At 45.8% G+C, this 11858-nt stretch overlaps 1 protein-coding gene across 1 annotated transcript in view; it reads right to left on the bottom strand.

Annotated features, from left to right (window-relative positions):
* Window positions 1-854: 854 nt before the first annotated feature.
* The window catches only part of LOC138583199 (galectin-3-binding protein-like), a 64252-nt gene continuing 53248 nt past the window's right edge, over window positions 855-11858 (bottom strand). Inside the window, exon 6 of the mRNA XM_069655225.1 lies at window positions 855-2564. Coding sequence (XP_069511326.1) covers window positions 1505-2564 — 1060 coding nt within the window. The 3' untranslated portion in view covers window positions 855-1504. The remainder of the gene's footprint in view (window positions 2565-11858) is intronic.

Genomic DNA, 11858 nt, shown 5'->3' with positions numbered 1-11858 from the left:
AGGCCCAGAGAACAGAAGAGAGATTCTAAATGACCCACAGTTGGGGAAAGAGCCATTTTGTACATTGAGACCAAATAGTCATTGAACACGTGATAAAGACCGAAGAAGCCTCTTTTGGAGCTTCTGGGGATAATCCGAACTATTGCAAGGGACAATAAGAAGATCAGCCACTAAGGCTGAGCATGCCGGGCCAGGAGAAGAGAGTCATTCTCCTGAGGCCCTTTTTGTTTTTGCTGAATCCTTTTGATTAGTGGTAGGGTCAGAGTAGGATAGTTTTTTGGTCAGAGGACAGACCTTTTACTTTGGACAACCACCCTGACGACGGCCACCATAATCAGAGTTCTGTTAGGTAGGGCAAACCTTTTAGTTATAGGAAAAGGTTGGTCTTTTTCTTGTTATTTCAATAAAGGCTTTGTGTAGAATGCCACCCCTTTGTCCGAGTCCACTTCTGACTTACGACACCACTTCCCCCTGGCTTTCATTTCATGCCCACTAGGCACATATAGCACAAGTTTGGAGCAAGTTCATAAGATGTCGGGCTGTCGCAACCATTAATGGTGCTTATTGCTTGATGATGTTTGAAGAATTATCGTCTTTACCTGTAAGAGCATTGCCCACCTAATATTGGAAATCTGTTTTGTTACTTAAGAAAATAATAAAACGTATTTATAAAAAATATGAAACATTGTAATTCTTGACTCACTGTGTTAATGCTAAACATTCACGCGCTGTATACATTAGGGGTAATAAAGGATTAAACTGATTTGAAACCCAGAAGGTGGACGGATTACTTAGTTTGACGGAAAATAATGGTTCTGACCTGGCACAGAAGGTTAGACACTGGACCCAGAAGAAATGGTGCAAAGGGCACTGTTTATTTGAACCAGGCAAAGTTACAAGCCCAACACAACACATGTTTGACGGTATTGGCTCAGAAAAGCAGAACGCAGAAGTGTATCACATAACAAGCACTGGAATTAAAGTCCTCAGAGACTCAGGAGAGTGGGGTTCTTGAGTTATATGCTTGCCCCTTTGTATAGGCTCATAGTTGATGAGAGATGTCAAGTATGTGTAAAATGTATTTTAGTGTAAACTTTAAATGGCTTTTCTGTGATTTTATAGACAATTTTCAACATCATAGACACTTTGGTAGTTGAGTCCTCTGAAAATAATAAAGAAAATCCAAAAGGTAACAGTAAAGTAAGAATGAATGACAGAATTACTAAGACTTGTTTAAGATACAAAATACACCAGATTGCCTGAAAAAACGCAGATGCGCCCATCATGTCAGGCAAGATCACACGCACCGGATGTGCAATTGCACACCAAAGATGCTTTGGCGCTCCATCACCCACTTCTCCAGGATAGAGGCTTGGCATAACTCTAAAATGCTTCTGGTGTCTCAGAAAAGGTCTAGAGAGCATTAATGTAGTTTAGAGTTACAGGAGTGGGCCCGGCTCCCAATGATGCGCCTAGGACCTTCCTGAGCTGCCCCGCATGACAATCAGTTGTTTCGTAAATAAACAGGGCGCACCGCATACAGATACTTGGCATAGCCTTCAGGGCAAGGAAAGGATCCGGTGCTATTTGTGGGGACAATGGACATGCTCATCTTAAAGTCCTGGACATCAGAGATATAAGAGCCCTGGCAGAGGAAGATGGCCTTGTTCTCGTACTGAATGCTGGCATCAGTGCTGGAGCTGCTACGTAGGCCCAACATGGGCAAGCTGGTGGATGAACACTTGTAACCATTGTTTGCACAATCCTGGGAATTGGCAAGGTACACAGCAGTCCAGGACTTCTGCTGGTTGTTGAAGACAAAGCTGCTGTGCTTTGGGGTTGTGAAGGATGTGGCTGGATTGTAAGACACCATGCGGCCAAATTGATTGTATTGGTTGTGCTGGTGTGGGTTATACTGCGGCGACTTTGAATCTGGTCGCTTTTTATTGTGGTAGCTCCAATTAGTGGAAGTGTAGATCCTAGGAAGGTACATATCCTTGCCTAAGTCCTTGTGCTGCTTCAGTTTGGCAAATGTCACAGTGTGGAACTCTAAGGCCTGCAGGATCATCTCTTGGAATATGGGCTGAAAGTTCTTGTAGATAGACAGATTAAACTGGAGCTCAAAAAGATGCTCAGGCTGCATCATGGGAAATCGGATCTCCTTGATCAACTTCTGGGTGCTCTCATTCCCTGGGTCCTGGACAGAGCGCCAACTCTCCAGGGCCTTCAGGAGGAAGAGCTCGCTGGGAACGACTACGTCAGTCCTAGATAGCAGGGCTCGGAGCTGCTCAGAGGTGAGTCTCAGCCAGGCTGCAGACTGAGAGAAGGCTTCACAGTTCCAGGCCAGGTACTGCAGGCACAGGCCTTCCAGCAGGGCGTCCTCGCTGGAAATAGCATAGCTGTACAAGTCCAGCTGGGTCTTGAAGGTAGAGTCTGCTGGGAGGACCAATGCGAACAGCTGCCCACAGTACTCCTGAAGCGCTGTGACACCATACATTGACGCCATTTTATGAATACACTTCACTGAAGAAAAGAGCATTTCGATTTTTTTGGTGTAAAGATACCTGGGGTGGAAATAAAAGAGAATGCATTTCAACATTACACTAAGGGAAGACATGAATCTGATGGAACATAAGAGGTTCAAGAAGGCAGCAGTACATTGAATAGGCTGGCTAGTTTCACCTGAAATGTGAAGGGCTTGGAATAAAATCATTAATTACCTGGAACAATAGTTTTGCAACTTGATATGCATTATAGATTTATAATATATGGCAGGCTTCAATAACCACATAAAAGTCTGTAAATAATGTTCTTATGGATGGTTGGTTGTGACACTTCTACTCACCTGTAATTAAAAATCCCAAACCCAAAGAAAGCCACAATGTACACAGTAACATGAAAAAAACAATGCGGTTTAGGGGGCATGAAGGAAGTGGCAAAGCTACTTGGCAGTATAACCCCTATAGAGAAACCCAACTTAAATAAAGCCATGTCAGCCAACTCCTTCTACCACACAGACACCCACAGGCCACAAATCCCCTAGGTCTAGAGAGAAAGCACAGCACTAATAAGATTGTGCAAGGGCCTTCCGCTATAACTGTGCAATGTCCATCAATCTTATCTCAAGCCTCAGTTGCAGCTAGTCCTGGACAAATTCCATCAGAGCCCCAAAGAGACACCAATCCAAATCCTAAAGTTGCACGCTGACTTTCGGGGGCATCTGGGCACCGACACCTTCACCACGATGCTCAGGTTAACGCAAGACTCCCCCTGCAACTTTGATGACACAGTTCAAGGAGGATTCTCAATACCCCATGGCAGACCCTCAGTTGCAGAACCTGGGTGTTTTCCGGACTCACATGTCAGCTAAATGGGAGACAAGTTCTCAAGGCGCATTTTGGTGCACACTGGGAACTGCCATACTGCAATGTTGGGTCCAATCCGATGTGGCACTGGAACCCCTGCCAACGTTTCAGAGGCTCGACGCTCAAACGCTTATTTTTCCCACTGAGACTCTCGTGGTACACACCTCCTCCAAGGGCCAATTGTCACCACCACGGGAATACAAAGAAATGTAGCTTACTCTGTGCCCCACAGCAACAAGGCTGGTACTCAAAGCAACAATTGATTTATTCAGTCAGTTTCTTCTCCAATATTGGTTAATAACTACACCAAAATGTATTCAATAAAATGCGTTGTATTTGGATGTTACACCAAATCCATGAACAATCTAGGTATTTCAATGGATTTTGGAATTTTCATTACTCCTACATTCCATGGAACCGCTCTGAATTTCTTTGCGGAAGTGCCTCAAATGTCAGAAAAATGTGGCCACATTTCCAAAATTGTAGTTTTATTCCTGGAATTTTACAAACCTTTGTGAAATACAACCAACAAGTGTAGCCCACCAACCCAAAGCACTGAAAACCCACACACAATTTCCGGAAATATTTCAATACAGAGAGACTAATTTTGACAGCCCCACAAAACAATATGGAGGCAGGAAAAGATGCGTATTTGATGCAATTTTAGATAGAATCCCGTGCTTTGAGCAGGAAGCGGAGTTTAAAATCTGCTTCTTTGTTGCCCCACTTCATGCTGAGAATCCTCATGCGTCTCCACCAGCATCACGATGTTGATGCAGATCATGGTTTCCTATGGACCCTGCTCACCATTCTGCATGTGTGAAGACCAGGGAGGGTTCTTTATTAATGGTGACCGCCACACTTTTACATGGCTGCAGCCATTACCACCATGTGCACATGCACAGATGGTGGTGTTGTAGGTAAATTATCCTCATGACAGGGATATAGGAACAGAAACCCGGGGTTCATCTGGTCTCCCGCGCATACATCAGCTCCATGCAGATAACAAAAATCCCCACGACTGACCCCAGGTGTGGATGCAGTGTTCTTGCAGTATGTTCTGATGGATTATCCAGCATCACTAAAATAAGACGATCAATAGAATTTCGGATTATCAAGGAATTGATTGGTGAATTTTTTGGGCTCATGGAAACTGCAAATTTTTGTAAAATAACGTCTAGTCACTGAGCTGGCATTACAATGTATGCCTTCTTGAGCCAAGCATGTAGTGCCAAGTGAAACAATGTTTTGTCTGGTGCTTCATATAGGGGTTGCCAGGTTTCGAAATTGCACCATCTCTGCTGGGACTAGAGACCCACTATGGCTGCTCAGGCAGCCCCCGGGTGTCTAGGGTTTCTGTGTAACAGGAGCCAGGATGCAGGCTTTTGCTGCACCATCCTGCAGAATCCAGCAAGATACGGATACATCTCCTTTGGCCCAAACCCTTTCTTCCTTTGCGGCCAGTGCTTCTAATGGGCATTGTGACGAATCACAGTTATTCATCGCTTCTCTCCAAGGGGAAGACTCCGCCTATGCGGCCAGGGAGGTGAGCCTGCTCTACAAGACCCTCCCTAGAGGTCGAGGCAAATGGGATCTCACCAGGAGAGACTCCCCCTTTCAGGACAACGACTGCCCTTCCTGTGAGCAACTCCCTAAGTCAACTACCCTAGCTGCATATATGGGACTATTGTCTATGAAGAGTAGTGTGGCATCTTTACGTTTGGCTGAAGACAATGTGAAAAGAAACATGTGTGGAAGAAAAAGGGAAGATGTCTCTTTAACCAGAGACGTGTATTTAACAGAGACGAGTCAGAACAGAAAGAGAAGGAGAGTGCTATGTGCAGGGGACACCCCCTGCCATCATCACGCCATGTGAAGTTATAGTCAAACCAGGTCGCGGAGCCAACAACCTTTGAAGAGCGAGCGAAACACATTCATAGGCGCAAGAGACCCGGCGTATGCAACCACAAAGGAAGCGACGAGGAACAGAAAGTGGAGACCCGAGCAGCGAGAAGAGACAGAAGCATTACCCAAGCATGAGCCATGCAACCCTTCCTCGCACAACAAAAGGTACCAGGGAAGTCGGGAATAGCAGGAGGCCACCGGAAAATCATTATATGCATAAAGAAGCTCGTCCGAGTCCTAAGGACGAGAACAAAACTATAAAATCAAATGATTGGAACTGTAAAAACCAGAGAAAGCACATAACTAACAACCCGGTCGGAGAAGACTGGTGTACCTTTGTACCGGTGTCTTTTACAAGGGCTGGGACCCATACAAAAGTAAGAGATTTAACCAACCCAGGCGGGGAGCCAACAGAGACTGGGATCTACAACCCTGGGAGGAAGGGCAAGACCCCTTTATCTACAGAGTGAAAGGCTGGAGAAAGAACAAGCCAGAAACACAGAAAGAGAATGACGAGATAAAAATCGTCAGTGAACAAGCTACAAGAGGAGGCAGCCTCAGAGAGAGAAACCTTGGCAAAGAAAGCCTAAACGAGAATCAAGGCAAACATAACTTAGGAAAGCCTGAGCAAAGAGACTGGGAAGAACATATATGTGACAATACGAGTGTGAGGAATTACTGGAAGGAAATGTATTCAAGAACTATGGCCACAGAATGCACGAGACCCAAGAGTTTTCTTGAAGAACTACAAGACTTGATAAGAGAGACTATCAAAGGAGATTACGCTAAGAATTAAATAAAACAAAAAGAAACCTGTATATAAAAAGACTATCCAAGAAGAAGAAAAGACCAGCGGAAGAGAGACATTTTTTGGCACATTTACATTAGTTATATTTAGTGGTAGGGTCAGATAGAGTTAGATTGGACGCAGGACATAGTAACTTTGGACCTCCTGACATCTGACGAGCACCTTTAGTTCCTTTAGATAGTCAGGGTATTCCCTTTAATAGGGACAGATAGGCATTATGCTTATTTTCATTGACGTGAGTACAGAACGTCCTCAACGTGTTTGACTCGTTCTTCTAACCCACCATAGCATGTACTATTCTGATGGACACATAGATGTATTTTGATGGTAATGGTCTAGTTAAGAATGCTTGGCTTGCTTAGTGCATGGCAGGGGTTGCTCATCCATAATGGGATACCAGCCTGCCACACATTATGGTGGAGTCATGCCAGCTGCGTGAAAACACTGAGCATTCCCTCAGCTTCAGCAAGCAGCTGAGGGAGTGCGCCTGGGTTGGCTTTAACCGTACATAGACACATGGATTCCCTTTGACAGTTCAGAACACAAGTATGCATGGGCCAGGGTGTTTTGCTCCACCAGTCTTGCAGGGTCCACTGGAGATGCAGACTGGGGTAGTGCAGGTCTGAATGCACCTCCCTGCAGGAGAGGCCCAGAGTCAGTAGGATGGAGGGAAGCCGGCTATACTGCATATGTACATGTTCCAGGAAGCTCCCCATACAGTTTGTGACCTCCAAAAGAGGAAATGGAGTAAAGTGTCAAGAAATTATTTCTGAATGCTGTCTTTGTTGGGAAAGCATGACAAATGTGAGCTACTCAGGCTGTGGTATGGAATAGGAGTTGCTCAATTCTCTGGCAAATTAGGCACCATTACTTTACTCATTCGCTCAAGATCACACATGTTGACACATTTTTGTTAGAAGGGCCTAGGGCTAGAGTTAACTGATGAAATGATTACTTCATATGACACAAAACAAGAACATAGTTTGTGATGTTTTATTTGTGTTATCAGGATGGTGGGGTTTCACCCGGGCACTGTGAAAATGCCTCTAAGTTTGTTGTTCTCTGGGTTAGTCCACAGGCATCTTTCTTTCTATGCCCCAGGTGACTCTCTTTGTCTCTGTGTTAGTCCCCAGATGGCCTAGGTAGGCCTCTTGGTGACTCTTCTGCCCTGAGTTGGTCCTTAGGTGATTCTTCTGCCCATGGTTAGCCGCCAGGTGACTCATGGACCCTAGGAGAGCCCTTCCTCTGGGTCTTGAGACCCTGCGTGCGACTGTGTGTTACATCGAAAAAGGGTGGCAGATAAGGCTGAACAAGATGGAAATGGACACCAGAACTTTCACCAAGAGGTTGGCCACCTGAGCATTTTAACAGGTGTCGTCAGGGGGCCACCTTTACCTTCCTGTCTTGAGGTCTTAACCCAACACCTTGTTCTCGTCTATCTCCTTGATATGTTGGAACAGTCTCAGGACTAAGCAGACCTCCTATAAACCCCTTAGACTACTGTTGCCTCTTTTTCTCCTTTCCATCTTCTTGATGTTCTACCACATGCTAATTCCTCCACCCAACCTCCTTGGTTTGGGCTGTGACTCCCTCTCTGCTTGTCACTGGTTCTTCTCCTGATCTCCTTCACCCTTTTTCTCTTCCTGACTCCAGGAGTTCCTTCTCAGCCCCTCTTCTTCATTTACTTTACACCCTCATCCACTTCTCCTATGTGGTCATGTCCTCACTCTTCCACTGCTCCTCTCCAAGTATCTTCATGAGCCTTCTCTGGAATATCTTCTTCCTACATCTTCTCTCTACTCTGGTGCTTACCCTGGATGTTCCTCCATGCTCCAGTTCCTCCGCCCTTCCCAGGACAGGATCCACCTTTTCAGGCTTAGGGTTCTCCTGTGGTACCTCTACCACCTCAGTATTTTTAGGGACTACTGTGCACTCTCAGCCAACCACCTTCAATGAACTTTACTCCTCTCCTCCCAGGGTATCACCTCCAACCCCCTTTCTATGTCTCTCCTCCTCACCTTTTTTAATATCAACTACAACCACTTTCACTCTCTTTCTCACCTCCCCTGGTATTTCTCATCTCATCCTCTCCTCTACTGGTATTCATTCTCTCTTCCACTCCTCTCCGCTCCTCTCACCCTCCTTCTCATGCTTTCTCCAGCTCCTGATATTCCTCTTCATCACCTCCTTACTCTTCTTTCTATCCTTCGCACTCCTCCTGATGTCCCTTCTTTCAACCTACTTCTACTTCACTGTTCACTTTCAGCAACTTTCCCTCCATATTCTAGGGACCCCAAAACGGTTTGCTTTTGTTTTTACACAATGTCCTGACTTTTTACAGTAAAGCGAAGCCTTCAGCATCAATTTGGTGGTCTTTTGCTCATTTGTCATAGGGAAACTGACTAGTCCTTCAGACTGTCAGTACTGGGAAACTATGTTTCCCTTTTTCTTTATACAGGTTATCCGTTTTGGGTAACTTTTTCACATTGCACAATGCATCTTCAAATACAGTCCAATGGGGATACTTTTCTCTCACCCTAGACCTACACTCAAAGAATTTTTTGGTTACTTTTAAATGTGCCTAAAGACAAGCTGGTGGCAGCAGTTACCTTTTCACTATTTTTACTGTATTTTTATTTAACCTTCTCCCTTTTACCGCATCTGGCTACTATCTGTGGCTAGTGTCATAACATGGCAGTATCACAAGGTTTTTTGCTTGTTCTTTGGCCATTTTGTCCTTTGGCCTTCTTCCTGCCTTCTTGGGCCAGGTAAGTCATTTTATGATCATGCATTTGCCCAGTAAAGCTGTGCTTTTCCCACGTTAGTGCAGGTCATGTGTGTTGGGAACCCAGGAAGTGGTTTGGGACGGCATGGTCCCAATCCACAAACTGGTTTCAATATGCCTGTAGTGTATGTATGAGTTTGCCCACAGTGGTCTCTGACTGGACCACTGGTGGGGTGTGTGTGTGGCAGATATTCTGTTGGTTGGGCTGAATTTCTGTGCTCGCCTGGACTTACGGATAGGAAGAGGGGTCCTACAGCAATTCCCCAGAGATCTGAAGAGCAGCCAAGTATCCTGTGTTGCTGTAAAGACATCAGAAGACTCGTGGATCGATCCTGAGGAGGCCTGGTGTCCAACCTTTGCTGCAGTCTCGTTGGGGACCTGACTAGCTACTGATCTTAGAAGACCCTCGCTGGTGCTTTGATTCTTTGGACTGGTGGGAACAACCAGTCTCCATATGTTCTAATGGCCCTGAAAGTTGGAGTCTTCAGAAGTGACTCTGGGCCATCCAGTGGGTGGACCAACTCCAGTTTGGCTACTGCAGTAGAAGCGTTGCCATTCCAGGGTTATGCAGTGTGTCCTGCAAGTAGCCTTCATGCGTAATTTCAGTGTCCCAGCATTGACGGATCCTGAGATAGTAGACTTTCTTTGACCACGACAACTGAGACGCCTGCTTTCCCCTTGTATCTGTGGCTGTCGTTGGAACCGGCTTTCCCCCATCTCGTTGAGTGGTGTGAGGAGTCCTGCATTGGTGCCTGCTGCATTATTCCACAGGAAAGGGTTGCACTCAGCTCCTAGACCCGATCGGAACAGCTCCGAACCCGCAGCTCCTGGGCATCTTCCAGCGGAACCAACAGCTCGAAAACCTACCTCCAGCGACCCTCCTTTGACCTGCTAAGTCTGAGGAAAAATTTGAGTATGGGTGGTGAGTAGTAGCAATACTTACCAGTACCCTATATCCACCCTTTAAAAGTTTGTAAAGAACTTTGATTTATTTTGCTACTCTGGACTTTAGCAACACTTGTTCCAAAAGCATTCCAAAAGATAGAAAAGTATTTTACTCACTAGTAAACTCCTTGGACATCCCTCTGGACCATTTTGTACATCCACAGGAACATTTCCCCAACCTTTTACCAACTCCTAAAACTATCTGGAAACTATGTGAACTCTTGGGCAAACATTTCCATACAACTTAGGGTTGTACTTTACAAGTTAGGGTTCCTATTCCTGTGAACTGTTGGTGCAAATACTAATGACTTATTTTAGGAATGCTATGTTTGTGTGCTGAGGATTGATTATGTAAATGTACAATGTATGTTGTTTTATCCTTTTTTGTCGATGTACTTGTATATATGTGAAAAGTCATATTATGTATTGACTATACAACATTAATGAAAAAACAAATTACTTACCTACCCTTTCAGGTATTGTGGGGTGAATTGTTATTTGTGCACTGACTGTGACTTAATGCATGAATTCTATTAGTAGTATTGTGTGATAATATTACCTGCCCCATTCATTTTACTAGTGTATTTCTTGGCCAATAATAAATAAGAGCATTGTTGTACTTACCTGTCTAAGTGTAATCACTGTATTCACTGCGTGGACTCATTGTGGATATGATATGATATGGCATTTATAACGCGCCTATACACAAAAAAGAGAGACAACAATCCTACTAGGCCAGGTGTCATTCAGATCGCGCAAGTGCATGGGAAGGGGAGAGGAAAGTGCAGTACATCGGACAAAAGAATAAATAACAATAAGTAAAAGTACGGCCAGCAGGTGGCAAGTGCAAGGGTAAGTGCAGACAACAGGTGTCAAGTGCTGGTAGTGGGACTGTAGGGATACAGAAGACAGTCCCCAAGTGTGGGGGTTGCCAGGAAGGCAGTGCAGGTGTGCGACTGGCAGGGGAGGATGACCTTGGCCCGAGGTCAGAGGGTGGTCGGGTAACCAGTGCAGTTTCAGTTTCAGACAGGAAGTCAGCAGGGGAGAGGAAGAGAAAAAGCACAAGCGAAGAGAAAGGTTTTGAGGTGCGTCCGGAACCAGAGATGGTTCTCCTCAATCTTCAGGGAGGCTGGGAGGCTGTTCCAGAGGAAGACCCCAGCCGAAGAAAGAGATCTACCACCAACTCGTTGCTTGAAGAAGCGACGGACCCCGAGGGAGTTGGAGGCAGTTGAGCGAAGAGCTCAAGAAGGAAGATATTTAGGAATAGAGAGTTGGAGGTATTGAGGCCATAGGCCCCAGAAGGCCTTGTGGACAATGCAGAGGGTTTTGAACTTAATCGTCGCAGCCACTGGGAGCCAGTGCAGAGATTTCAGTCCTGGAGAGATACGATCCCTGGGCTTCAGGCCAAGGACAAGTCTTGTAGTCCTGTTCTGGATGAGTTGCAGAGGGTGGAGAGTTGAAGCAGGCAGATTTAGAAAGAGGCTGTTGCAATAGTCCAGCCTGGAGAGAACCAGAGCTCTGGAGACAGTGAGCTTCTGGGGGAAGGTGAGGAAAGGAAGAATACCTCTAAGGAGGTGCAGCTGGCAGTGTGACTTCTTAGAGACGTCAGAGATGTGAGAAGAGAAGGAGAGTGTGGAGTCGAAGATGACCCTGAGGTTTTTAGCCTCACAGGTGGGAGCAGGGAGAAGACCAAGAGAGGCCGGCCAGAGTGTGACAGGAAAGGAGGGAGCATGTGTGCCGATGAGGAGAATCTCTGACTTACTGGCATTAAGGCAGAGATCATTGGCGGCACACCACTCCTGGATGGCGGACAGACAATAAGAGATAAGAGAGAGAGAAGAGGTGTCTGAGGGTAGCCTGAAAATGAACTGAATGTGATCCGCATAGCACTGGAAGTTGGGGCAGAACGCAGCAATGCGGTGGGGAAGAAGTGCCAGGTATTGGTTGAACAGCCAGGGAGAGAGGTTAGACCCCTGGGGGACACCACAGGTAGAGATAAATATAGAGGAGAGGAAGGACCCAAGTTTAACCCTGGAGGGTCGATCAGAGA

This window comes from Ambystoma mexicanum, chromosome 3q (assembly GCF_040938575.1).
Source record: "Ambystoma mexicanum isolate Mex_15411 chromosome 3q, UKY_AmexF1_1, whole genome shotgun sequence".
In the NCBI taxonomy this organism is placed as follows: Eukaryota; Metazoa; Chordata; class Amphibia; order Caudata; family Ambystomatidae; genus Ambystoma; species Ambystoma mexicanum.
Note: the sequence above shows the minus strand (reverse complement) of the source record. Positions and strands in the feature narration are given on the sequence as shown.